Source organism: Dermacentor albipictus, chromosome 3, assembly GCF_038994185.2.
Source record: "Dermacentor albipictus isolate Rhodes 1998 colony chromosome 3, USDA_Dalb.pri_finalv2, whole genome shotgun sequence".
Taxonomy (NCBI): Eukaryota; Metazoa; Arthropoda; class Arachnida; order Ixodida; family Ixodidae; genus Dermacentor; species Dermacentor albipictus.
The window spans coordinates 107610214-107636608 of NC_091823.1; the positions used below are offsets into that span (position 1 = coordinate 107610214).

The window sequence follows — 26395 nt, forward strand, 5'->3', positions numbered from 1 at the left end:
AGTCTATCGCGACTCTCTGTAAGGGCCGTGTATGAAACTGTGGAAAGAAGAGGTACCTTTCTGTTTGTCCTATTTTTGCAGGCACATACGGTAGGCTTTCATGCATTTGTCTAGGCCGGCCTTAATTTTTGGCAAACAGACCGGGGCTCTGGTTCTTCCTCTAGACTTGTCGACGCCATAATGTCCGGTAAAATCATCAGGCTTCGTGATTTGGTGAGTTCTACAATGCACGAATTAAACATCAAGGCGTCGTTTGCTTCTGCAATGCTGTCTTTATGACGCAAATACTCTGTAAGGCCAGTACTATGAGGCCAGTACTAGTCGAAATAATTTGTGATGGCCATCGAGAAAACGTTTGTCTCCATAGCTGGAAATAAATGGCAGCGGGCTCTTCATCTTGTTTCAGTTTCTCGATCGAGTATCGAGATTGAAGCAGGAATTGTAAATACCATGTATGTAAGGTATCCTTTGAGCTCTGCCGCAATGTTGGACGATGCCGAGCCAATAAAAAGTGACCAATAAAAAGTCTCCACTGAAGTCAGTGTCCGGCATCTAGACGATGTAGCTATAACGCATCAGTCGCATGTGCTTCAGCAAGTGCATCAGTCACATGCGCATTCGCTGGAGTCGGGAAGTCAGATATTTGTTTGTCTTGGCACCAAAGAGAGAGATGAGAGGCTTGTGGTCTGTCTCTAGTAGGAAATATCTCCCGAGTGGGTAGTCGTGAAACTTTTCACTTGGTCAGACTAGGGGAGGCTTCCTTTTTCTATCGGGGCGTAGCAAGGCTCTGTTGCGTAGAACTCAGTAAGCGTGGGCGACTGCTGAAAAGCTGCGATTAGGCTGTTTCTTCTGCAGCACAGTACCAATACATAAGAAGAGGCTTCTGCCGGCAAACGTGCCTCGTTGTTTGGCGAGTACATTGCCAAAACAGGACCCGATGTGAGGATAGTTTGTCAGCCGGCAAAGGTTTGTTGTGGTGCCTCCGCTATGAAATCTAGTTGCTTCAACAACATATTTGTTAGAGAACGCAGGAGTTTCACCATATGCGGCACAAATTGACCGAGATAGTCGACAATACTCATAAGGTGCCGGAGCTCTTCTTTCCGGGCATCTTCGTGATTGATTCTACCTTGCTTTTGTCAGAATGGACCTCGTGGTGTTCGAGTATGCGCCAAAATACGCTATTTTAACCACTTCAAACTTGCACTTATGTTGATTAGGTGTGAATCCCGCTTATCTAACGGAATAGTTAGTCGCTCGAAGCCGTTTACCCGGACATTTGCCCAGACTCAGTTCAGCAGGATACCGCCTAGGTGACATAGAGGCGACGTAAGTTCGGAATGCGTATGCGGATTTGGAATTCTTATTTTTAGAATGGCCATTCTCGACTCTAGCATTTATCTCCTCTATTTCTTTCTCATTTTATAGTGAGCCACTTCTGGCCTCGTACGCCCAAAACCACATCATGAAACAACTGGAAGTCGTGGCAAGGGAAGAGCTCGGAGAAACGCCCGAACTAAAGAAAGAATGCTTGGACAAGTTCCGGGAAATTCTGCAAGGTATTCTTTGACATGTTTCCTTGACAACATTGACAACTGAACGCGAAGTGTCGAGAATCTTCAGTACAAAAAGAATCGACCGAACTCATTCCCTCCTTTCTAGAAAGAAATAAATCGTGAGGAAACAGAGAGCAGAATTCATTTAGTTCAAGGCATGGAGGCCCGCTTGAACTATTGTTTCTTTATGTTCTCCTATAGGCTGGATAAATATGCTCCACTAGTGAAAGCGAGGGCATTCGAAATAGCTCAAAGCTGGAAGTACGAACGCAAAACGTTAAGGTATTTTGTTATAATTAACTGCTTATAATTATAGGAGCTCATTTTCGACAGAGACACGTTCAACTGCGTAAGCGAAAAAATGAAAGGAAGCGCAGAGACAAAAGGACGACAGGAAAGATAGAACGCTGGATAAGAACGCCTTCACGAATTGAGAAGCACGTCTGTACACATTCGCCCTGAAAGATGAGCTTGTGGGTCCGGAATTGGGGAGGACTTTGCAACCATGTAGTCCGTCTGCGAGGGATGCAGAAAGGGTCATGCTCAGCGTTCTACCATTGCTGTCGTCCTTTTATCTCTGCGCTTCTCTTCATTTTTTTTCTTTTACGTGTTGGAACAAGCTACTGCCGAAATTCCAGCTTGTGAAAATGTGCTTGTGAGTACGTGCGTGCAGCCTGTGTTTGTCAAAATATTGTTACCCCTCAATTTTCGAAATAGTGTCGTCTGCTTTGTTTCAGGAGAAAATTGTCTGCGACTTCCACCCGATTACGTTCTTCTTATGTTCCTGCGGGCCCGAAAGTACAGATTGAATGATGCTGTAAAGACACTTAAAAATTATTTCCGCGCTCGCAGCAGCCTTCCTGAGTACTTCGATAACTTCTCGCCATCGGCAATTCCGTACCAGACAATCATACGGGAGCACAAGCTGCTCGTGATCTCAAAAGACAGAGATTCTCAAGGAAGAGCTGTAGGATTGATCAGATTCGGTGAGTCTTCTTTTCTCTTATCTTGTTTGTGCTTCAACGTCAGGGTGCTTCAACGGCCGCTTCTTTCAGCGTATTGATAACAAGAAAGCAAACGCATGCTGGACACACCTGATGCGTCCAAGTGCAAAATAATGCAGCAGTGTATACGACGACGAACAGAAGTAAACGCACGAAGCGCTGTTTTAGCGTTGTTGTTTGCTTTCGTCCTTTTTCTTTTTTCTTTAGTAAATGTGAGAACTGGGAAGTTTTGCCACAAGTAAGGCCGTTCATTGAAGAATAATAGAAGTGTACAACAGCAGTAAACACAATATAAATCCAAAGCACTGTCAAGTCTGCAACAAAATATCAGAACACTAACAGAGAAAGACCGAGGACGATAAATAAAATAGATTTGAAGAAACGAAATTTTACAATAACGCAAGCATGTAGAGTTTGTGGTAACATAGAGGAAAATAGAAATGCACATCAACCTTCGAACTGCAGTTCACAATGAATTTTTCAGTTCATTATCTACGTGAAAATGGCTTAGAGACTTCTAAGCCAACTTGGTTGTTGGGGTATGACAAGGAACCAAGACTTTCTGCACAAAGAAGGGTACCTATCTAAAATATTGAGATGTTTGTCCTGTTTCGTGCGCTGTTAGTGTATTGATTAACAATGCGCACCAACCCGTCCAAGTTAGCACTCTTTTACGTGTGATCGCCGGTGAACCTATATTATTGCACTTGTCTGGCTGCCATTTTCAATCTTCTACCGCCATAGCAGACCAATGTCGGTGCAAATTCAAAGCTTCTACATGGTAAATGCAAGCGGAATTCAATCAATCTCTATACTCGCATTTACCCGTGTTTCGATAGCGTCTGACGTTCAATGCAACTCTGCATCCTCGTAACTGCATTTCTGACAGCTTATCAATATCTATTATGCGATAACTGCATATATATATAGGTGCCGGTTGAACTGCATATTCTGCCTGCAGAACATAGAAATATTTCGTTTAGTGGGAATGTTGCAAAAGAAAAGAAGAAATCCTCGGATAAAACACCGGGACATTCTTCCTGTAGATAGGTTTATACAGAAACTTTTCCTTTTGTTCATAGCCCTGTTTGCAAAGGTAACAGTTGATATTTGCCTCATTTACCAACTGAAACAAGATTGCTACGATTTTCCAACCGATTACGGAATCATTTCTTGCGCTGATTTGTTGTCCTTGCCGAAACGGTGGCAAACATTTTCATGCGCCGGGTGACTTTTTGCTAACTGTTGACACTAGCTTCGTCAATTATTCCACACAGCCTAATGCCCTCGTCAGTGCTTTTCTAACTATACCATACCAAAGCTACACACGTTTTTTGGTATGCAAATAAGATTTATTAAGCAGCAAAGTACAGTTAGTTTGTTCATACACTGCGTGCTTCTGCAGATAAAAAAACAAACATTACTGAAAAAATTATTGCTTGTCCAAGAGCACGCGCCCTTTCCCTCGCTTTCTCAAGACTAACGAGCGAACGAGCCACAGTCAGCGACAGACAGGGGTATCACACCTCAATTCCTCACAGCGAAGAAGTACGCCCAACTGCCACCACGTCTAGCCACAACTTTAACGAATAAGCAAAGCATGGCGTGCACGGAATGTACAATGAATGTATTATATTTCTCGCATCTGCAGCAATTACTAGTTCTGCTTAAATTTGATGACATCCTCGTTTGCTGATTGATAGCTTGAACATTGCGGCCATCTTCAGCTACAGTTAAACCTAGTTGTAAGGAAACGGGATCCAATGAAACAGTAAATGTAATTAAAATTAGAATCCAAATAGAGATTCATAGTGCCATACACACACTAATGGATATAACAAAGTTATTCTGGCTCCCCCTTCAACTTTGTTATAACGAGCTCCACCGTGCTGCTCTTGTCATTCGTTCTTGAAACCCGGCAAACCCCACGCCATGTATATTAACACCAAGTGCATTTCGATTTTCTGGCATTTATCAGAACATTGGCGCTTAGAACAGTATAGATGGTATAACCATTTGGCCAGCAAATTTGTTCTCTCTCGACGAAACAAATGTCTGTTCTCCTTTCCGAAAGATCCAATATTTGCAAACTGTGTCATATGCGAGACCGCAAATAATGCTCCCCTCATAGAATTATCCGAGTACGTTTCTCTTTCAAAACATCAATTCAGGCTGACAAACTGCAAGGGCAATATTATTTCGCGCGCTGATTTCAGGTGAGAAAATTGTGAAAAAAATTCACGCCGAAACTCCTTTGGTAGTTGTCTAAATATGCGTAAGCTTCGTGCCACTTATTCATTTCCACGCAGCCCGGTGTCATTGTGAATGTTATGGAACTTGATCCGACCTGTATAAACCCCTATAAACCCTCATCAGTCGTTCGCTTATCATGTTCGATAGCGAACGTGATAACGCATTAAGGCACTCAAACCCAAGACCATTGGTGTTAATTAAGGGGAATTTAATTTGCCATGGTTAATTTAGGTAAATTTAATTAAAACACTCAAACCCTCAAGCTTTGGTAGGAGGGAAACCCATGCCCTTTGGGTTTAATGAAGGTAAAATAAGGTTCATCTAGCAGAGTTGTTGCAAAACCACCACTACAATTGCTGAGGGGTGTATGCAAAACCTTATTGATGGTTCGGATGCCTCACCCTAAGTTGAATAGGGCACAAGTCGTTTCGCTTAGGCTTCTGCAGACGAGCACGTATCCGTGTCTGTCCGTTATCCACGAGGCTTACCCGGACGTGTATCGCGACGACGCCTGCCCCTCCTGCGGGCAGACCTCCACTCTAGCGCACATGCTCTGGGAGTGCGGCTCGACGTGCCCCAAGTTCATCAAGGAGGAGAGGGACTCGCTTCTGCGTAGCCCCGCTCTAGAAAAGCAAATCCTGGTTGTCCGGCGTGCCCGCGACGGGGCCGGTGGGCTAGACATGCCGGTCCCGACGTGAGACTAGCCGGGTGCGCGACGAGTTCGCGTCCACGCCGGACCTGCAATACAGTTTCTTCACTCACACACTCAAGGTTCGGATGCTTGTTTTGAGCTTCTTCTTTGTTGAAACGTACGCGGTTCTGTGTTGTATGGGCAATTTCAATGAATGTATGCACTGTTCGCTTCATTTTGCTGAGTGCTTGTAGCCTGTGAATTACGTGGATATGGACTATTGCATTTTTTTTTCTTTTTTACGGGGGTACGAGCCGTTCTTTGTCTTACGTGTCGGACAAATTGTTCGTTTGGTTTGCATAGAAATGCTTCAGCATTTAAAACAGTTATTTTGAATACAATTTCAACAGAACCCTTCTCTCGATGACTGTTGATGGTAATGCGATTATCATTCAAGCAATGTAGTGAGACGCAGAATTTCTGAATTCAAATTTTTAATGAACTCTAGTGCTCAACCTGAAATTTCCGTTGCTTCAGTATCGTCCCACTCTGCTATTTCAATTGCATGCCAAAGCTGCTCATGAAAATGGCGACATGACCAATGATAGTATGACAAAGAATCAATGACGGCGATGGAAAGACGAAAGCGGTATAACGAGGGCATGAGGATAGCAGATGACGGCGAGTGGATGACGACCATGGTATGGCGAAACCAAATGCAGCTAGAATGGCGACGAGTTGACATGTTAGTTGAAATCAAGAAAACGAAATGGGCATGGGCAGGACATGTAAAGAGGAGACAGGATAACCGATGCTCATTAAGGGTTACGGACTGGAGTCCAAGGGAAGGGAAACGAAGCAGGCGGCGGCAGAAAGTTAGGTTATATGTATTTCGGAACTTTCGATGTTGTAAATTTGACGGCTCTAAAGAAAAACGATGTTGCCCACTTTTACCCCTTGAGAATAACCTAGGCCCTAAAAGACACTGCCAGTATCTATGACGTAATAAAGAACTGGTGCGGGAACATTAAGCGGCGTCACCACCCGTGTTTAGCTCATTGTGCCCTCTCTGTTTTACCATGCCTCTTCTAGCGCCAAGCGCTGCGTTTATTGTCTTGTAGAGGGTAATTTACAAACGTATGAAAACTCATTGCTCACTTTAATCTCCTTTTAAACTTAATCTTTCTTTCTTCTTTAGGCAATTGCTTTGGCAGAACTGCAAATATCATATCAGGGCAATAACTTGATGAAGAAAGGAAAGGAGAGACGATCGCAAGCGGTGTCTATCAGCTAAAAGTTTAGTGCAAATTTCACCTAGGTCAAACTTAGAACAAATAGTAGAAACGCTATTACATATCTGTGTGCGAAGTTAAATGTAGATGTATCAAATACAAGCTTTATAAAAGATTTCTTATATGTTTCAAAGAGTCATGCGGCCATTACCAGCCATGCTTCGCAATTTCCCAAGATAACCGTACCTTACACCAAGTTTATTATTGGTCGATAGGAGGTCCTGGTAACTGGAATGTGTGGCAGAACTATAGCATTGTTCGCACAATTAAAGCAGTTGCAAATAATCACTAAGCCATAATTTTTTTAAGCGTTGTACTAAGTCCGTAACAGGTTTACCGTTGCTCTCGGGTAACTAAACAAGGCACGTTGTTTATATTTGTTTAAAATTAGGGGTAGGCTACGATATGTTGACGTAGTTCAATCTGTGTAAACTAATTACGTCCATAGCAGTAAGTTACGTATTGAAGCTATCTGGAGCGTTATAAGTGCGATTTACGAGCAACGCTAAATTCATCTTACTGCCGCGAGAGAGCTATGAACGCAACTGAGATCCAATTTAGCAAGAAAAAGCGGGCGAGGGGAGATATTGTGGCCAATTTCCAAAGTAAAATGTACATGGATATAATATGGTTCCAAAATTCATTTACAAGGGCTTGAAAGCGCTTTATTCGCGCAAGGCTCGATTCGGGCCAGTCATGTACGGACTACGTACTAAAGTATGTGATATAATTGCACTCGACTATAATTGCAAATTCAGCTGCTCGAAACAAACAGCTCCGCTAAAGATTGCGTTATGATTCTGTAGGGTCGCAAAAGCCTGCTGTCTTATTTTGATGCCTCTATCCTCTGCATGCTGCAGTGCGGGAAAGCATTATGATCGTTTGGGAGGCATTCGCCGGCCCCTTTTTTGACTACTGCTCCTTTACATGTACTTATACGCATAATTTCGAACCAAATAACAATAATGGCATGCCTACATCTGTCGATTCTGTATTTGCCATTGCAGGAGCTTGGAACAGCAGTATCTGCTCCCTGAGTGAGTACGTCAAGAGCGCCCTCGTGGCGCTGGAGTGCCTTCTCCTTGAGGACGAGACGCAGATACGAGGAATTGTTTGCGCCGACGACTTTGCAGGATTGGGGTGGCAGCATATCATTGCGATGACTCCGACATTCCTTCGACTGCTCGTCGCTCTTGTTCAGGCACGTCCAGCTGTTTAAGAAAAATAGGTGTTTTGGATCAACTATACAAGGCATACGACGCCTACATTTTGCAGTGTACACGCCTGTTAGTTACACTTAGCTGCGCTATAGTTATACTTCGCAGGTCTCGTGACTTCTTTGGACGTGTGTCACTCTCGTTGTTGTGCCTACGTTAGTAGGGAACTTGAGCTCGAGGCCTCCGATCTAAATACATGGAAAGGGGAATTCGTTTTTTCTCAGCAACCAGTGCACCCAATTGGATGAGGATTGTTTACAGTTAAAGGGAAAAAGTATAAATCTAGTGAATGTGGTAAGCAGGTTTCCGGTTTAGGCCGTCAATTCTTTTTTTATAAAAAATAGTTCCTCTTAAGCTTCCTCTTAAGCCGATTAGTCTAAGCCGGCCATCCCCAAAAAGAAAAGAGCGCAGTTCCACAATTTCTTATTAGCTCCTGTTACCCCGCACTGAAAAAGCCAAATACATTATTTTCCCACAGATTTTTCCCTAATTGAAGTCTATAGCCAGATAATGTTTTTATTTTAGTTTTAAGCCATTATGATAAGTTAAGCCATCTGTGTCGAAGAAACTTAAAGAAAGGGTAAGCGACTTAGGAGGCCATGTTTTCCTGCCCATTTTCTTGGCTGTAACAAGTAGTGTCCCACCTCTTAAAAATGTCAATGGCATAGTTGGTGTATAATGAGTGAATATAATACTTCGCAGGTCTTCTCTGCTTAGGCGAAGGTTGATAATGCGGTATTTATACAAGACGCCATACTTTTATTCTTACATGGACAACATACAACAGAAAGAAGATACGAAATCGTCGGACGCTTTACGTGCAACGGCATGGACGTCTCCTGAACTACTCGAAACAAAACCACAGAGTGGGCAATGATATGATTGCACAACACACAATCACACAACTCTCAGAAGCATGTACTCCGGGCCGGGGACTCGCCATGATGGTTACTTTGCGGGATCCGGGAAATCATACTTGCAGTATAGAGCAGTGGTGAGGCCTTGCTGATGAGTAAACACCTGCATGATGAGACTAAGCCTCATATCATGAACCGTAAGACAGTAATAGACAGAATGTCACTGTCTGAAACAGTGTGGTATAAAAGTTAAAAGCAGGGATAATGTGCCCCAGAAAAGCTTGCCAACGTTTCTATAGGAGGACCTATCGTCTTCAAAGGAGGCCTTGGCATTCTCGGCAGATTAGAGAGAGAGAGAGATAATATTTAATGACAGAAAGGTGGAGAGGTCGGCCTGAGTGAAGTGCCTCTAGCCTGCTACTCCACGCTGGGGAAGGGGTTTGGGGAATAAGAGAGACAGAATGTGAACAGGAAGGAGGGTGGTGGTATGGTGAATATGATGAGGGTTGCACAGCAGACTGTTTCTGTGCAATGCGTACGTGTACACTTCACAGCACAGCACAGTCATCTTCGCGGGCAGAGGTAGGTTAGCTTGAACAGGCTAGTAGAGTGTATCAGGTGTGGTCAGAGGCGGCGGGCTGTAAAAGGAGGGACCGAAAGTGATCGCCGCGGCTTGACGTCCCGTGGTGTGGTTTCTAAGACGAGGGGACGAGAGTGGGAGAGTGGTAAGGCGGCAAAAATAAAAATTAAGAAGGACATAGGAGGGTGTTGGGGGAGCGAGAGGTTAGAAAGCCGTCGGAAAACTTAGGTGTCATGGGCGGCGTGTGCTTCTGGTTTTAGAATAGCCAGTCAGCCGGTCAGTGCGCGAGTAACAAGAGTACATGAGTTTAAATAATGATTTGAGTAGTGCGGCCGCAGTGCGTGGGGCAATTTTTAAGGTGTTAAGATGGTGACATGAAGACTGGGTGCAATATTTGCAAGTATATAGTTAGGAGGGAAGCGGTTAAGTTTTTCAAGTTTTTAAGTCTTAGTAGTTAGGCGTAGGCGTCATCACGGCGTTATACAACAGTGGCGCAACCCTGTGTGCTTGAAGTATCAAAAAAGATCTTCTGACGTCTGGGACTTTATAATAGGGAAAAGGAAAAGGAGAGGAGAATGGACCCTTCCATTGTGCGATATTTATTTAGTTTTTGTGTTTATGATATCGTTGTATTACAATATAGTGTGCTATAACATCGTGTTTTGGTTTAATTATTCTGAAGTACGTCGCTTTGTAGCCCTCTCAGTGAATATGCTACGAGACAAAGAGCGAAATATCTGCAAAAGGTTTCTCAAATGCTTTTTTTCTTCTTGTACTTACTATCTCTACATCGTCGTTTTTGATTTCATTATTCAGAATGTATATTCTTTCGTTTGTCCTGCACTGCTTATGGCTTCCGCCTTAAGTGTTGCAACCTCTGCCAGGCACTTTTATTGCCCTTTTCCATGCCGTCAGAGCCTTTCTGTAAATATCGAAGAACAAATGAGTAAATAAATTGCTAGTTAAACTCTACTTTTCTTGCTGATATTCATGTATGCATATAATGTATTCTTACAGTCCATATGACTTTATTATTTGGTGTTTTTCAACTGCTCAGAATATATGAGGTTGAGGTTGATATGTTCCTTTGATAAGATGGTGTTCTGTTCTTGTGCGTTTCTCAATCGTGACCTTGTGGTTACAGGGTGTTTAACTTTAACGTTAAAATAATTTACTACCTGTTTAACTAATACTTCAGGACAAATATTTCAGTTATCGACTTGGATCCGCTGAGTTTGCGAGCATATTCACGTAGAAAAAGTTTTCAAGATCATACCAATTTGGAGATAAACATTCCCTGATAGAGTCCATTGGTCTTAAACCTAAATTTGTCCTGAGATGCATAAAAATGAGTTTTTTTATACAACTTAGGTGGGCCGACAGTGCATTTTACCGAAAGTTTGCAACGCTTATCGCAAAACTAGTGCTCGTTTCAAAATTCGTTCCGAGTGGAGGTGCTTTGAAAACTCACTAGCTCTAGTTTGTAAATTTCAATATGTGCCCTAATACAAAGTCAAGAAAGGGATTAAGAGATGGAGTAGCACACTGTGGCACAAAGGTGGTAAACAGGGATAAGCCATATTATGCTTGTTTATAACCTTTACACTAATACGTGCACTGATTAATTAAAAAGGGTGCTTATTAGTTGAATATTGTTAAATTGTAAGTCCTCCGCTTCGGGCGCAAATTAGGACAGAGTTTTGAGAAATGTGTCAAATTCACATACATGCATACCAAGGCGCTGGAGATTGCAATAAAATCAATGGCAGCTAATCGTACGTACGACGCTTTCTGCCTTTTCTGCCCAGTCATCTTAATTCAAGAGTAATTAAATATCTATAGATTTGGCACTGACTTACGCTGCACTTACTTTTCATGGCGCCAACTGAATCAGCAGCTGAAAGCGCATGCGCGAAGTCATTATTTGACGCAAGCATTACGTAAAAGGAAACGGATGGGATAGAACCCATCTACGATGGCCAAGTATGCGAACAGCCGGAATCGCGTCATGTATGACACGTGCACTGCAGCCATGCACCTCTCTCCCGCTTCCCTCTGGACATGCTGCGCCATCTAGCGGTGCCACAGTTAAGCCACTGCCGTGTGCATGCCCTCAGAGATAGCAGCAGTGGCACGCCCGTGCGTATGAGCAGTGTACTGCAGCGAGGCTCTGCCATCTAAAGGCTCGCCCACGAAGCCCGTGCGTGGCCTCCGAGAAGCGAGGTGCGCCGGTAAATGCGAGTGGTAAAAATTACTGCCGAAGGCGTCAGAGCAACTTCGCATAGAAGATCAATCACTACTGCGAAATTGGCATTATTTCCGATAGCGAGCAAGAGTACTTGAATTTGCAGTGAATAAGGCTTCTCGTCATTGCATGTAGCCCACGATGTCTATGCCAGCGAAGAACACGAGATGCCACAAAGAACCTTCCTTTTCCAAACCTGATAATCACTACATGAACAGGAATAAGCCACAAATCACTTCGAGCTTGTGTCGTATACACCAACAAATTGCGCTCCATTCACATGTGCATGTGCAGCCAGAGTCAGCTAAAGTTGTACCATAGTTTTTGATCGAAGCTCTCATTCTATTTTACAAACTCAACGCGAAATGGGTAGGGTGGGGGAGGACGTACACTGACGTCATTTATCCGGTGCTTAGCGTCTGTCTCATAAGATCTGCTTTTGGATTATAATGCGAAAATGGCAATGTCAAAATAAGGATATTATTAGATCACAGATATTTACTGTGTTAGGTCTACAGCTTTCAAAATTTTAGGGTATTCAACAATGAATCGCGATCTATTAATTTTTAGCCTGAAAGCCTAACGGTTAAGGTAGCGAAGTGATACAATCAGACGCATGGGCATATTGTGTTTGTAAGTTACTTGTGGCTGTTAATCACTCATGGTTGACGTCCTATTTCTTGTCTTTTTCAGGACACTTTCCCATTGCGCCTTAAGGCCTTCTACATAGTGAAAACTCCCGCTGTCTTTGAACGGATATTTCGTCTTTTTGTGAGGCCATTTCTGTCGACGAAGCTTAAAGAAAGGGTAAGTGACTTATGAGTTAATTTTTTCCTGCCCATTTTCTCGGCTGTACCGTGTAATGTTCCATCACTTAAAGATTTGCAGGAAACTTAAGCTTCGCTTTTATAAGTAGAACATGATCGCATTCAAATATCCCTGACTGCTTTTCACGCTTCCCGGCAACTAGAGCGTATGTAACCGCAATGCTTACCTGGAAATGCTTGCCGCGAACGCTATGCACGAAGGCGACCTCTTGCGTGGGCCGCGATGCGGTAGTGTCCCTGTATACGCTCCCGCAGGAAGCAGAGAGGCGCATAAGTCCGCCACTATATTCCAACTATGCAGTGACGCCACTCCTCACGTGCGCAGGAGGCTAATGCCGCGGAGTGTTCCGTTTGATTTTTCGTCTGCTTGTCGCGAGCTACATCCGCCAGTTGTTCGCAAGCGCTGAGCAAGATGGTACTTTTTAATGTAAGCTACCCTCAAACCATTGGCGTAGCCGAACTGGGGTAGGGTTCCAACCCCCCTAAATTTTTTTGTAAGTACATAACGAGATTTACAAACACCCGCACGAACGTACATATGTTGTGTAGGACCTCCCTCCGTCCCCCGAAATAGGATTCTGACTACGCCCGTGGCTCAAACAGCTCAAAAGTTCGCGTTCAAACGCGATGTACCTTGCAACAAAAAGCCGTGCCATTTTTGCTAGCATGCATATGACGTTTTCTCACCGAGGCCGGAAGGCAAGCAATGTTTTAAAGGGTATTTAAAGAAAACATCACACATGTAATGTGAACAACTATGTGAGCGCATTTTGGCTGCCGAAACCAGCCGATTAATGATCGTTGCCAAGAGAACTATAGTGCCGGCAGTTATGTCAGGGATCGTTAACAGAGCGTCATTTATCATTAACCGTAGTTCACAACAGTTACATGAATTCAAAATATGCGGTGCCAACAAGTAGGTTTAAACGCATTCCAACTGTTCACATGCGCAAATTTTACGCAAAGCTTTTTTTTACGATTTATTCATACCGCAGACTAACCAGCTGCATTGTAGCTAGAAATCATCAAGTGGAAGAAGGTTCAATATGTACGAGCATCAAGATCAAATTTATTTCGTACAAAGGAATGAATGACCAATCGCTGCTGGCAGAACGGCAAGAGTTCTGGTTCTGGGAGCCTTGGGGGGCAGAATTCAAAGCAATTGGTAAGGCAACAACCTATAAGAGTGCCAGCAAGTTATTGTTATTGCAAACTTGCAAAGTAAGTATTCACGCTTTGCAGAACGTAATATGACAACACATTTCTCTTGATCTTTTCCTACTACTCAGGTCTATTTACTATAACACAGCGCTTATTAACTATACAAGCATAATTTTAGATTGCTCACACCGACTAAGGCCGATCGAGCATGCAAGGTATTGCGGGTGGTAGATGCTATAGCTATCACAGCTGTGTCATAAGTGGGAGTGCGAGGGGTTTTCGCATACTACAAAACAATGAACACTAGCACATCAGTGAACGTTATATAAAAAAAATCAGAATGCCTACAAAAAAATTTAAAAAAGAACAAAGGAGCGAAAAACCAGGGTGCAGCGAGCAAATAGTATCCACTAGTAGTTACTCTGTTTTGAAAACACTGTTCTAGAGCCGCATAGTCAGAAAAATCGTACATGCAACACAGCGAATTGGGCTAGTTGCTAAGTTATCATTTTTTTTGCATATATGTGTAGCACGACACAGATATATCGTTCATTCTTTGTTCCACGTCTGCGTCGCGCTACACATATGGGCAAAAAATCGCACAACTGAACAACCTTTAATGCTAGGCATACGCGTCTCAGCGTTAACAAGGGGATTACTCGAGATCAATGTTGCTTTAATGAAAAGAAGCCGAACTCACCTCTGTAAACAAGGCGAATGCACCTCGCATATCCTGGTCCCTTTCGGAGCCGGCTGGTATCGGCTGATAAGCAGTAGCCATACCAGTCGTCGGTGCACCCGGTGCACGTCTGTGTGTCCGCGCGCCACCACGGAAAAAGCTATGCCGCCTTCCGTGTAATTTGTGCACCAAACTGCACAAAGTACATGGGAAAAGGAGTTCAGAAGAACATACTGGCCGGTCAGTTCTTACTGCGTAAATTGAGGTAAATCACAAGAGCTCACATAAAACAACGAATGCGGACGAAGACTCAGCGCTACTAACAACTGAATTTCTAATGCACATGGTTGACACACAAATACCATGGTACAACTGGAAGGAGAAAACCACCATCGCAACATAGATTACTATTCGACCTAACCACAGGCAGCTGCCGCGACACGAGCAAGTTTCTCTTGTTACGACAACGAAATAGATGGGCAACTTACAGAGTCATAGCTTCTAATCGTTTCGATCGCCTTCATAATCTGCCTAGTCACTTAATCCAGGTTTCTGGATACCAGTTGTGTTTTGCCAAACAAGGGTTTACAGCCACAACGTAAGCAGTCAGCGGCTGGATGACCAGTCTTAAGACTGGTCATATAACCAAATTTAGCAGATTCTAATGCTCCCGTAAGCGATCATTGAGGCATCTTCCCATCTATCCGATATATTCCTTGCCGCAGTCTAAAGGAATGCGGTAACTACTACTTCCATGCTCGAAAGAAACTGTCCTCGGTGCTGTTTATTGCAATCATGACGCTTCCTTGTAGTACTGCTTACTTGCGCGCACAAACCTGGGAATTTCGAAAGGGCTGAAAAGACGACGTCAACGCCAACATGATTCCAAATTTGCTTCAGATTATGGCTAGCTTGGTGAAAATGCGGTTAGTTAACCACTTTTCTTCCTCTGCTCAGTTGGAAAGCGGAATCTGGATACTTACGCGTTTTCTTAACATGGTGCCAGCCACTGCTGTCAGCAGTTGCAAGGGGTAGCCAGCGGAGCTTAGGCGCGAAACTTGTTTATTGAAGCTTCTGTGTACCAAGTGATGACAGGTGATGGCTCTGCTACGGTAATCTGACACTGAACGTTTTACTGTACTTGTAGATTGTATATGTATGCAAGTAGAGCGCGTAATAGCAGTCGTCGTTACAGTTGAGTGATGTTTAGAAAAGCGCAAATTTTATTACTGATATGTCGCCTGCCTTTGCGCTTTGAAAACTCAAGTACTATACCGGGCATAATTTGTTTTTCTTCCAGGTGCACTTGCTCAAGGGCGGCTTGTCTGAACTCTGCGGTGTCATCCCTTCCGATCTAATACCAAAGGAAAACGGCGGGACACTTGAGGACTTCGACTTCGATAGAATGGAGCGTTTACTCCTCGACAAAGCAAGTCACTTCGAAACAATGCGTCAGTGCGGCTACGAAACGAATTGATTTACAAAACGAGAGCGAGGATGCAAACGCTGCCGTCACTTTCTGTCGGTTGACTCTCATGCCGCTGTGATAGTATTTCCATGTTTCCAGCCACGGCCACACATAAGACCCTGCTGCCAGTTGACAACTCGGTCACTTTCCATAATGCTACGTCGCCGCTTCAGAATTGTCCAGTGAACAGCTGAAGTGTTCTTGAGTTGCGCGGTCGGTGAATCGGGACAGTAACCGAGAGAGAACTTTGAGAGAGCGACGAAATACAAAATGAATTGCTGCAAATGAAGTAAAATCGCTTTCGTATTCAGTGGCACGTTGTTTTTTTTTTGGTAGAAATTGTTCCAGCTGAAAGAGCCGTAAGCCATAAGGGGAACAGGCTACACGAAGCGCTGGACACTGGTTACTTCTTTACTGAACTGTGGCTAAACCAAAAAGACATGTATGTATGTGGAACATATTTCGTTAAGGATACGTAGTTCCCTCTCGATCGGCACCAATCAGTCTTGTTCGCGGAGCCTTGCCTTTCTTTAATATTACTACACTAATTAGAGCGAATATTGTACATTTCTCCTTATAAGTAAATAATTCCACTAGCATATGATACCAGTGGGTGATTGCGTAGATTGTGTAATGCGTTTAATATATGCAATACGAGTTAAGAAAGCACGTTTTAAATTGAATGACCCAACGTGATACGAGATGACTGACGACATAACACGTGCCCTACAGCTTTTTAAGCCAGGGTGTCCAACCGAAAGCGCTGCTTCGGTTCTCGTTCAACGCGCTCTGATTTCGTTCCAGTTCAGTTCCACTTCCGAGCAAGAAAATTTCATAACGGTTCACTAATCTGTTCGCAAAAATGAACTGGTTCGCGAACCGGTTCGTGACAGCAAACTTTATTTTGTCCTATAACGGTGACAGGCTTCACAATGCAACTGACCGGTCCGTACGGCGCATGAGCAGGTTTTGTCCACACGTGGATGAATGGCTTCCCTGGCCCATGGTCGCAATGGCAATTTGTCGAGGCATTCAAACAGCGAAATTTTCTAATCGAATCGAATACGAATGTTCTAGAAAAACGACCATGGAATATAGAACCGAATATCGAATACTCCGAATTTAAAAAAAAATGCGAATAAATGTTTTGTCAGGTATGCTTAGCAACAAAAGGCTTGCGTACATTATTCGGTGCTTGCACACCAGATGTGATACAAAACGGTTATGTGTGGTGCACAGTGACAATCAACGTAATGCAACAGAAGAAGGGGACGTCCCAGATGCATTTAGTAGGGTGCAGCAACCGTTTAAAGAGTTAAAGGCAGTATTGCAGCACGGCACATCGTTTTGAAGGAATCCTAACATATTGAAATCAGTCAAATAATAAATTGCTCTGTCTAAATCGGGACAGTGAATTCACATGCTCTCGAAGATGAGACATGCTTACATGACGACTCGTAACTACTTTGCATAGGTGACTTCATTCGTGCGTTTGCTTCGGAACTCGAACGCAACTACTACGGTTCTGCTAAAACAGAATCATTCAGATGAATTTCCATTTGCATAAGTTATCTTCTTCCCTATAGGCTGCAATAACTGTTGTTGTCTCCTGTAGTATTCGAATGAAACATTAAGAGTTGGCCTTGAGAATGCAGCATAGATCCGATCTTGAGACGCCAACAACACTAACAGAGGTCGCATGGTTCTCTGCTGGACCTTTTATTTATTTCTTTATTTACCTTTTCTGCACTTGCTGCAAGTTTTGCTTTGTCTGAGAGAGCACCCGCATTCACATTGTATTACATATAAATTACAACTGCAAGCTTCTATTCGTTAGCAATAAAAGAAGCTAGCAGTTGACATCGTGCTTAGTTTCCTGTTGCTTTATTTTGCTTCTTTTCTTTTTTTAATAAAAGCAGGTGAGGAGATTGATCTTTATGAACAATACCGGGCTAAATACCGGGAAACTCATGCTAGAGTGTCGCGTTGACTAAACGCAGACAAAATAAACCAGAGTCACACACTCTGTGCCCAGGGAAAGATTTGAAAAATGGAAGACCGTTGTAATCGGGAGGCGCCAAATGTAGGCGCTAAACCAGCTCTTTCACTTGGTTACCTAAAGGCTGGTTGCATGAGAAACTTGTCGCTGATTTTCACAAAAAGAGAATGGAAGGGAAACGGGGCAGAACAATTAAGCCCCGGCGACAATGTAGATGGAATATTACCACGTGCGATTTGCAGTTAACAATTAAATTTTAGTAGTGAGTACTGGTAATTCTTTCAACCTGTCCTCTTACGACTGCTGCAAATTTCAACTCTTCTGACCAGTCTCTGCTGCCTCGCGACAAACAGAACACCGTTCCTCAAAAGTGGCTTAAACACAACGTAATAAAGAGCTTTCGCCTAAATGTTCGCTCGAAAAGCCACAAAATCAATTATTTCCAGATACTGATAGCTTTGAATTTATATTTGATGCTGCGGTGAATCGGAAACGTGGCTCGATTCTAACGATAACTTTCAGTCACCCCATTACAAAACATTTGCTGTCAGCCGCAATGGCCGTCGAGGTGGGGGCGTCTGCATTCTGATTAATGGAAGAATTTAGTGTGAAGCTATGCTTGAATTATGCCACTGCCCTGTGGACGTGGAGGTGGCTTCAGTAATAGCAATAGTAGTAATACTACAATGTCATCAGCGTCTTATAGAGCGCCAGGCTGTGAAATATGCGCCTTCCTTGAATTTTTGGAATCGTACCTCCCTTTAATTGGCATGTACTAGTATGGTGCTATAATGAGTGGAGACATTAATATTGATATACTCAACTCGTCTCCGGACCATGTTAGTTTCGATGTGCTTTTACGCTCCTACGGATTCAATATTGCAGCTAAAATACCTACCAGTATCACAGTGACTTGTGAAACAGTCTTTCACCTGTTTATCATTAACAGTGACATGTGAAACGCACATTCAGGAGTTACGGGCTGTTATTTCAGTGATGACTTGGGCATATGCCTTTTATGTTAGAGAGCAGTTTCCAAACAAGCAACTCGGACTGAGGAACATTATCAGCCGCAACAGTCGGCGCACTGGACAGATTCCGCGTTGACATATCTAACACAGATTGGAGTCGTATACATAAAGAAAATGACTCGACCTCCGCGTATGAACTGTTTTTAGAGAAATTTTGCACAATATAGGAAACACACTTTCCTTTTAAAGAAGAACGAGTTTATAGAATAATAAGAAAACCCTGGATAAACCGTGAAATACATGCTCGTATTGCAGAAGAAAATAAATTGTTTATCACCACTAAAAGCACAATCGCCCTAAATGACTTGAAGAAGTACAGAAATAATTTAAACGACGACAATCTAAATTCAAGGTGAAGTCATTACTAAATATAATTTGGATGCACAGTAAACCCTTCAGGTAGCCTTTTCAAAAAAATTAGGTCTATAGATCCTTCAACCATCGGCCGTAGGCTAGGGCAGAGGGCTACTCGGAATTACCGTCAATGCGCGGGCAAAGCTCTCATTGATGCATTCAATGGATACCTCACTGAACAGTTCAACAATCAAGTAGGTGAAGCATTTACCTACCATCTATTTAGAATCATTTGATAGAAACGAAATAATAGGCACATTACCCGAAATGAATAACACCACATCTTGTGACGTTAAGGACATTCAAATACGTTCTGTCAAATACGTAATCGATCTCAAATCTGATCAACTAGCATATTTATATGATATATGTTCAGAATCTGCGCCATTTCATTCAGGTACGGAAATTGCCAGGGTAACCGTTCTGCACAAAAAAGGCGATATAAATGACTTCTCAAATTATCAGCCTATTGGTATTCTTCCAGTTTTTTCTGAGGGTTTCGAAGAAGCAATTCTTCAACGTGTAGGAAAATATTGTCAAGCTTATGATATGATCACTGAAATCACTCGAATAAACTTATCCTGCTTCATCAAAAACAATAAGTATTAGAGTGTTTTGAACAGAGGAAAATTATCTTAAGAATCTTTCTAGATTACACATAAGCATTTGATCGAATAAATCACTATATCTTCTTTCAAAAGTTATAACTATACGAGATAAAAGGCCGTGCTTTGCTCCTAATTAATTCTTACTTGTAGTCATGGACGCCGTACGTTCAAGTTAATCAGCTTAGGCTATCTTTATGTCGTGTTGTCTGCGGTGTGCCTCAAGGCAGTATCCTTGGGTCACTACTTTTTAATTTCTATGTTAATGACATCTTATCCATTGACACAGTCACCGGACTTATAATGTACGCAGACGACATTATTATATTTCTTTCAAGTGAGAGCTATATAACGCATTAGCTCATGCGAATAACTTATTGTAAAAAATAGAAAAATGGCCTCATCCCAGCGTGCTTTCTGTCAATATGTCCTAAAATATCCTATATATCCTATAAATAGACCTAGTACGGTATTTTATATCAATCAGGTGCTATTGAGATAATACGATCTTTTAAATCACTTTCAGTATACTTTTCAGAAAACATGCAATGGGACGGCTAAATCACCATATCCTCTTAGAAACAACCCGAACACTAGGCCTTCTGCAGCACCACAGAAGCACTTCCCCCAAAAAACTAAACTCAATCTTGTATAACTTTCTTTATTGTTTCTCTATAAAGCATTGTACACTTGTGTGAGCCCCGGCCACAATATCAAACATTCAGGAAAAATCTATCCCACGAAAACGCTTACTTAGAATAATCTAGGACAACCTTATGGACACAGAACAATGGATCTTTTTGTCTAGTTTGAGATTGTTAATATATTTAGCTGCCTAAGTACAAAGTGGAGTGAAAAGCGCGCCAGGACAGCTTTTCTAGTCTTGCGTTGCAAAGCTAATTCCAATCCCTGTATCTCAGTCCAAAAACTAACTGGGTTTGACCGACTATATGGACTAATTACGGGCGGAAAATGATGCACTGCAAGGTACGTTCATATTAAATGAATTAATCGACGCGTAGGTTAGTCTTCCGGACATCACTAATTCGGGCATGCGCAAATTTCTCGTGAAACAAAATCAGCAGCAATAACCACTTCCGTTTAACCACTTTTTCCTACTGCAGCGAATTTTCGGTTTGCTGTTTTAGCGAGGCATGTCCTTTATTACCATGGCTGTTTCTATATATATTTATATATGTACATATTTGTCTGTGTGTGTGCATCTGTAAATGCACATAGGCAATCATGTATGCATATAGAGGTGTATATGCATACATTTTCTTTTTCTCTCCTTTTTTTGCCAGCATCAAAAGATATTCCGGTTCTTTCTTTTTTTCATTTCTTCTTCGTCGTTAGTTCAACTGCACAACCTCAATAATATTACGTATGTGAACCCAATTGTTTCTGCGCTGTGTGCCCCACTGCTGCTGCCTGTTGTAATGGGAGCGGGAACTCCGTCAAGCAGACTGTCGCTTTTATTCTCACCCTCTCCATCATCATTGTTTTGTGTCTTCATGGGAAATAAACGTTACTATTGTTACAAGATCTTCCGGTGAGTGAGTGGCCTTAATTATGAAGTTATTTTTGACGGACGCCAACGGCCTCGACGTCGACAGCCTCCATCAGAGACTGCGCACACATTGTGCGGTACAACCATGCCGCGCTCCAAACATCCAGGATTTCTGTGGTCATATCGTTTCTAATGCCTTAGTATTAGGAGGGCCACAGTGTAAAAAAAGTGTGTGCGCAAAGTGTGAGAAGCTGGTGTCGTGGTAGAGGTAGAGAGGCAATGGGAGAGCTTAGAAGATCGGATATGTGTATGTGTATGTTTATATTTGTCGCGGCGCACTGTAGTCAAGAGTGGAGAGATATACTTAAATGAGAAAATTAGAACAAAAGATAAGTTCAGGACTCTTCTCTTGCACCTCGTTCGCCATAGAGTTTCCTGCAATAGTTACAAAAGAAACTATATGGCGCGGAAATCGTTCTGCCCATAGGAATGATGGGTACTGCATGGTACTACAGGGAGCAGCTCAGGGAGTGCTTGTCATATTTCATGGCCCACCACTTCAGCGACCGACACAAAGTTAAACTCATTTGGTGTCGCTGTTTGCATAGCGATCTCCTCGTGAACAACATTTCTTATCAGTTGGCGCAGCGAGTTCTCGTCGGTCACGCTCAGCACTGCGGATCCCGCAGAAGCACCGTTAGTCAGACGTTCGTACTGCCGGCAACGCTGCTTGACCGCCCACTCGATTGATATGGCCTCCTTAATAAATTTGTTCACTGCTGTCAGCGGGTTCCGCACAAGACCAGCGAACCACCGATGTTTGACGCAGCGCATACGATGGCTCAGATTCTTATAATCAAGTATGTTGGGAGCCGCGCGTTGAAGCAAACGATGATTGTACCCCGCAAACAGGAAAACACTTATTTGGACTTTCTAATGCGTGACTCCAGAATGTGATGTGCACTTTCTCTGCGATCAGTGTTTCCAAAGATCTTAAGTAACCGACCGCAATACTCATGTAATTTTGGCAAATTTACCTCTCGGTTTTGAAGCCCAGCCCTTGCGGTACCTTCAAGAGCGAAGTACACGTTGGAAAGCATCTGGTCGAGACGCCATTGATTGATCTGAGCTCGACGTTCGTACTGGTCCGGCGTGTATTCGGTGTTACACTGGAAGCTCGTTGGGATTTGATCCTGCGTCATCCGGCTTAGCCGTGCACCACGGCGGGTCACTCTATAGTGTTTGTGCTTCGGCTGCCATCGAGTCAATGCTCTTTCGATTGGAGGGAATAATGTTCCTTGCCGTATCAGGCGCCCGTGACTGTGAAAGAAGCACACAAAGATGCTTCTGTACAGGCATCTGTACTTGTTTTCTTTCTTTTCTTTTACTATTCTGAATGGTTGAAGACTACGGCTCAACGCCTCTATCAATAAAAGGCTGGCTGTCCTTCTAGAAAGTGACAATACATAGAGATTTAATATATTTGATTTCACACTGCGTGTCTGTGCTGGGAAACTTGGAGATATTTTACCGAGACAGCGTTAAGCTCCCCATGTGGAAGAAAATCCGATGTTGGCGTAGGCGTCGGCACCCGCGTCGGGGAAGAGAAAATCATCGCGATCCACGCAGGCCCTCTGCGTGGCGTATACGCTTTGCTGAATTAATTGAATTCCCAAAAGTAAAATGTGCCAGAAAATTCGTAAACTGCCATCGACTTGCACACAACTTATAAACATGATAGCTCCAGATTGTAATTTGAATATCCGAGAAAACATAGTTCTGTTACGTGGAAACTCAAACACAAACCTTTCAAACGCGGTATATTACAGCTGTTTGAGGTGTGTCCAAAAATTGGAGTGGCGTGGCCCGCTCGGTTTTTTCAAACGCCATCAGAAACATAACCAGGAAGTTAGCCTTCGTGCACAGCGTTCGCTGCCATCGTTTCCAGGAAAACAATACGTTTACATAAGCCGCAGTTGCCCGGGGGCGTGGGAAGTGGTCACGGAGCTCTGAGTGCTATCGCGTTCGCCTCTTAACGGCGAAGCTTAGACTTTCCTCCAAAATGTTCTTTTTTTTCGGGAATCAGGCGCGGAAAAGTGCTCAAAACTGAATTTTTATGTCTCGCTCGAGGGGAGTGTTATGCTGAGTGAGGAACGTCGCTGTGTCCCCGCAATATCACGGAAGCTGTCACGCATTCCTTCCTGATGGTGCATGCTCGACACAAGGTCTTGAGGGATTTCGAACATGGGGAGTGCGTTCGGTTTCAAAAAATAAAAAAAAATAAAAAGCGAAGTGGACGCTGCATCAACGTTGAGCGCGGTGACCTGGCGGTGGAAAACACAAGTCGCCCCGACAGTATTGTGGAAGTTCTGCCACTACGCATCATTCACATTGATGTCATGACAGTCATCGAGGAAGAAATGCATCCAGACCCCCAAGCCATTCTGCGAGCTCGATTACGGGAACAAAAAACGCCTAACCGCCAGCATTGCTAACGCTTAAACATTTGCGTCACACACACGTAACAACCTGTGTGACTTTCCTTTAATTTTTGCCGAATTTGTTTTCAGAGAGCCTACGGCAACAGAAGAAAATAATGGTGTAACGCAAACGCAATAGTATACGCCGTCTGGACATCAAATTCTGTAGAACGGGGCAAGAAATCGCATACTTTAGAAACAGTAAACAAACACTTCTTTATTAATATTAAACAACTACAAAAGAACTTATTTGGTGCTACGCCAGCAGTGACAGCACTGAAAATTTATTCTCCTTAACAAAGAACTTTTCTTTGTAAAGCTCTATAAGTCTTCATTGTATCTACCTACTAAAAACCTTTACCGCGCATTAGTTTCATTTATTTGTCCTTTATCGTCTCTGTGGCAGCACTGTGTTCAAGAAATGTAATGCAAAAGGACAGACAGTTGGGCGAGTTGGTACAGTAACATGGGGCCCTATAACGTAAAACTATTCCAATATGTTTCTATTCCAATTTCCTGACGTCAAATTTGCGTAACCACCGATGCAAGCACCGGGCGGTCACCCATAGGGTTGTCTGAACAGACCGATCAAACGCTCTCCTCGTTCATAGGAGGTCCCTTTTGTTTGCTTGAAAAACGAATAACATTGCCTACACTGAGCGGCTTGTTGTATCTAATTGGCTGACAAGAGGTGAGGAGAACGCTCAAGTGGAGAGGGATTCACTAGGGCAGAGCCAGTGCACTGAAAACCGATAACCGGATGAAGAGGGTGGTACCGGCGTCTGCGATTGGTCGGCTTCCCCTTACATAGCCTGTGGTGGCTGGTCGAAAATCACGGCGGCATGCAACGGAAGCTTAAGAATGACGCTAAAATTGACCCTCAGCAAAGAAGAGTTGGCAGAATGAGGTAGTAAACGTGTCGAAAGTGCTTAAAAACGTTACACGGTCACGCAAGAAGTTTCATTATACGCAAATACACCCATGCTCTCCGGCAGGTGCGAGTAGCCAGCGTCTCAGCGATCGGCGGCAGCTATCTTTTATTCCTTTCGGAACGGGGCAGCCTGCGGCTATTCCGAAAAAAATTCAGTTTTGTTCGGCATATTAATGCATCTTTATCGCGTACACGTCACTTTGACGCGGTGAGTTCATGCGGTTTTGTGACGTCGCGTGACAGGCAGGTGAAGTGGGTGCAGCCCGAAAACTTTTTACCAATAGCCGAGGGCTAATGGCGAAAAGGGGTCGAATCAGAAATAACTGTTTTTCTTTTTTCTGTCAAATCATGCATAATCAGTGTGCACACATCATATCAGATGGGGAGGTATTGCGGTTTTTGTAACGTCGCGTGACAGACAGGTGAAATGGGGGGTGGTCGAAAAAAGTTTTTGACCAATCGCGGAGGGCTGATAGCACAATTGGAATAGAAAAGTTTGGAATAGTTTTACGTTATAGCGCCCATGGTCTTGCCTTGTAGCGCGAAGTGAACACGGACACAGAAAGGAACAGACGGGATGAGCGCTAACTCTCAACTAAATTTTTATTAAAACGAAGAACATCTTTCTGTGCCCGTGTTCACTTCGCGCTACAAGCCAAGACCATGTCACTGTGTTCGCGGCCCTCACGCGAGCACAGAAAATTACCTGTAGACGTTTTTGGCTCACAAGTTCGCCAAGAAAGTAATATTCATCCTATAGTGGCCCTTCGACAACCACAAACAAATACCCTCCCGAACCCGTGTCACCTCAAAACAGATCTTCCCTGAAATACACGAAGAAATCACTTGCAAGATATGCCAACAGGACACTGCCACACTCTGGCACACGCTATGGGAATGTCACGCCCAACGCACAAACGAGTTAAAACTCCGAGACCCCATCGCTGACGTGGGCTGTTGCTCTGAGTGGCTGCGACCTCGGCGACCAATCCTGGGCCGTCCAGCAGGCGGCGCTGAGAGACGGCGCTGCAGAGACAAGATCTCGACGTCCCGTCGTGGGACACCTAAGCCCGGGTCGCCAACAACCTGCCGGCCAACTGAATAAGGTTATTACCAACCAATCAATCCGTTAGTTTGTTGTTTGTACTAGGTGATAAAAGGCGTTTCTTTAGTTTCAGAAGTATAAGAAACGCTCTCCATGCGTCGAGCAAGCTCGAGCTGGTACACTCGTCTTTGTTGTAGGTTTTTCAAACAACGTTTAACTACGTGGCCGAGCTGCGGACAGCTAGAGTGTGCTATATATTTACATGCATCACTACTTATACAAGAAATACTTCGTATACAGGCACAATAAATAAGAGAGTAATTGTTTTCAACGATTAAGTCAGGAAGGCTAATTTATAGCCACACATTACCTTTAGATGTGACCCCAATTTACACCAAACATAATGTTAAGGTAACGTAGAGCTTTCTCAGGACATTGGGCAAGCAGTGATAATGGTTGTATCGCACTTTCGATCCGCTTGCCTATGTAATTTGCCAATAGTATTCTTGACATTGTCGAATTAGTTCACTTTTTTCAGCTATGCGTAGTAATCCACGTTTCCCAACATAAATATGGGCCGATCCTGGAGAATGTGCAGTCTAAAATAAAAAAAAGGTGGGCCAATCTCGAAGTTAGTAGGCGCTAAATATTGCGAGAAAACGCATCTCAG

At 43.4% G+C, this 26395-nt stretch overlaps 2 protein-coding genes across 2 annotated transcripts in view; one reads left to right on the plus strand and one right to left on the minus strand.

Annotated features, from left to right (window-relative positions):
• The window catches only part of LOC135904915 (alpha-tocopherol transfer protein-like), a 36035-nt gene extending 19878 nt beyond the window's left edge, over nucleotides 1-16157 (plus strand). Inside the window, exons 2-6 of the mRNA XM_065435921.2 lie at nucleotides 1429-1559; nucleotides 2294-2542; nucleotides 7744-7937; nucleotides 12329-12442; nucleotides 15603-16157. Coding sequence (XP_065291993.1) covers nucleotides 1466-1559; nucleotides 2294-2542; nucleotides 7744-7937; nucleotides 12329-12442; nucleotides 15603-15779 — 828 coding nt within the window. The 5' untranslated portion in view covers nucleotides 1429-1465 and the 3' untranslated portion in view covers nucleotides 15780-16157. The remainder of the gene's footprint in view (nucleotides 1-1428; nucleotides 1560-2293; nucleotides 2543-7743; nucleotides 7938-12328; nucleotides 12443-15602) is intronic.
• LOC135904916 (alpha-tocopherol transfer protein-like) overlaps nucleotides 1-26395 on the minus strand; it is a 143849-nt gene that overhangs the window by 32122 nt on the left and 85332 nt on the right. The window contains exon 3 of the mRNA XM_065435922.2: nucleotides 14324-14495. The gene's annotated coding sequence lies outside the window, so the exon portion shown is untranslated. The remainder of the gene's footprint in view (nucleotides 1-14323; nucleotides 14496-26395) is intronic.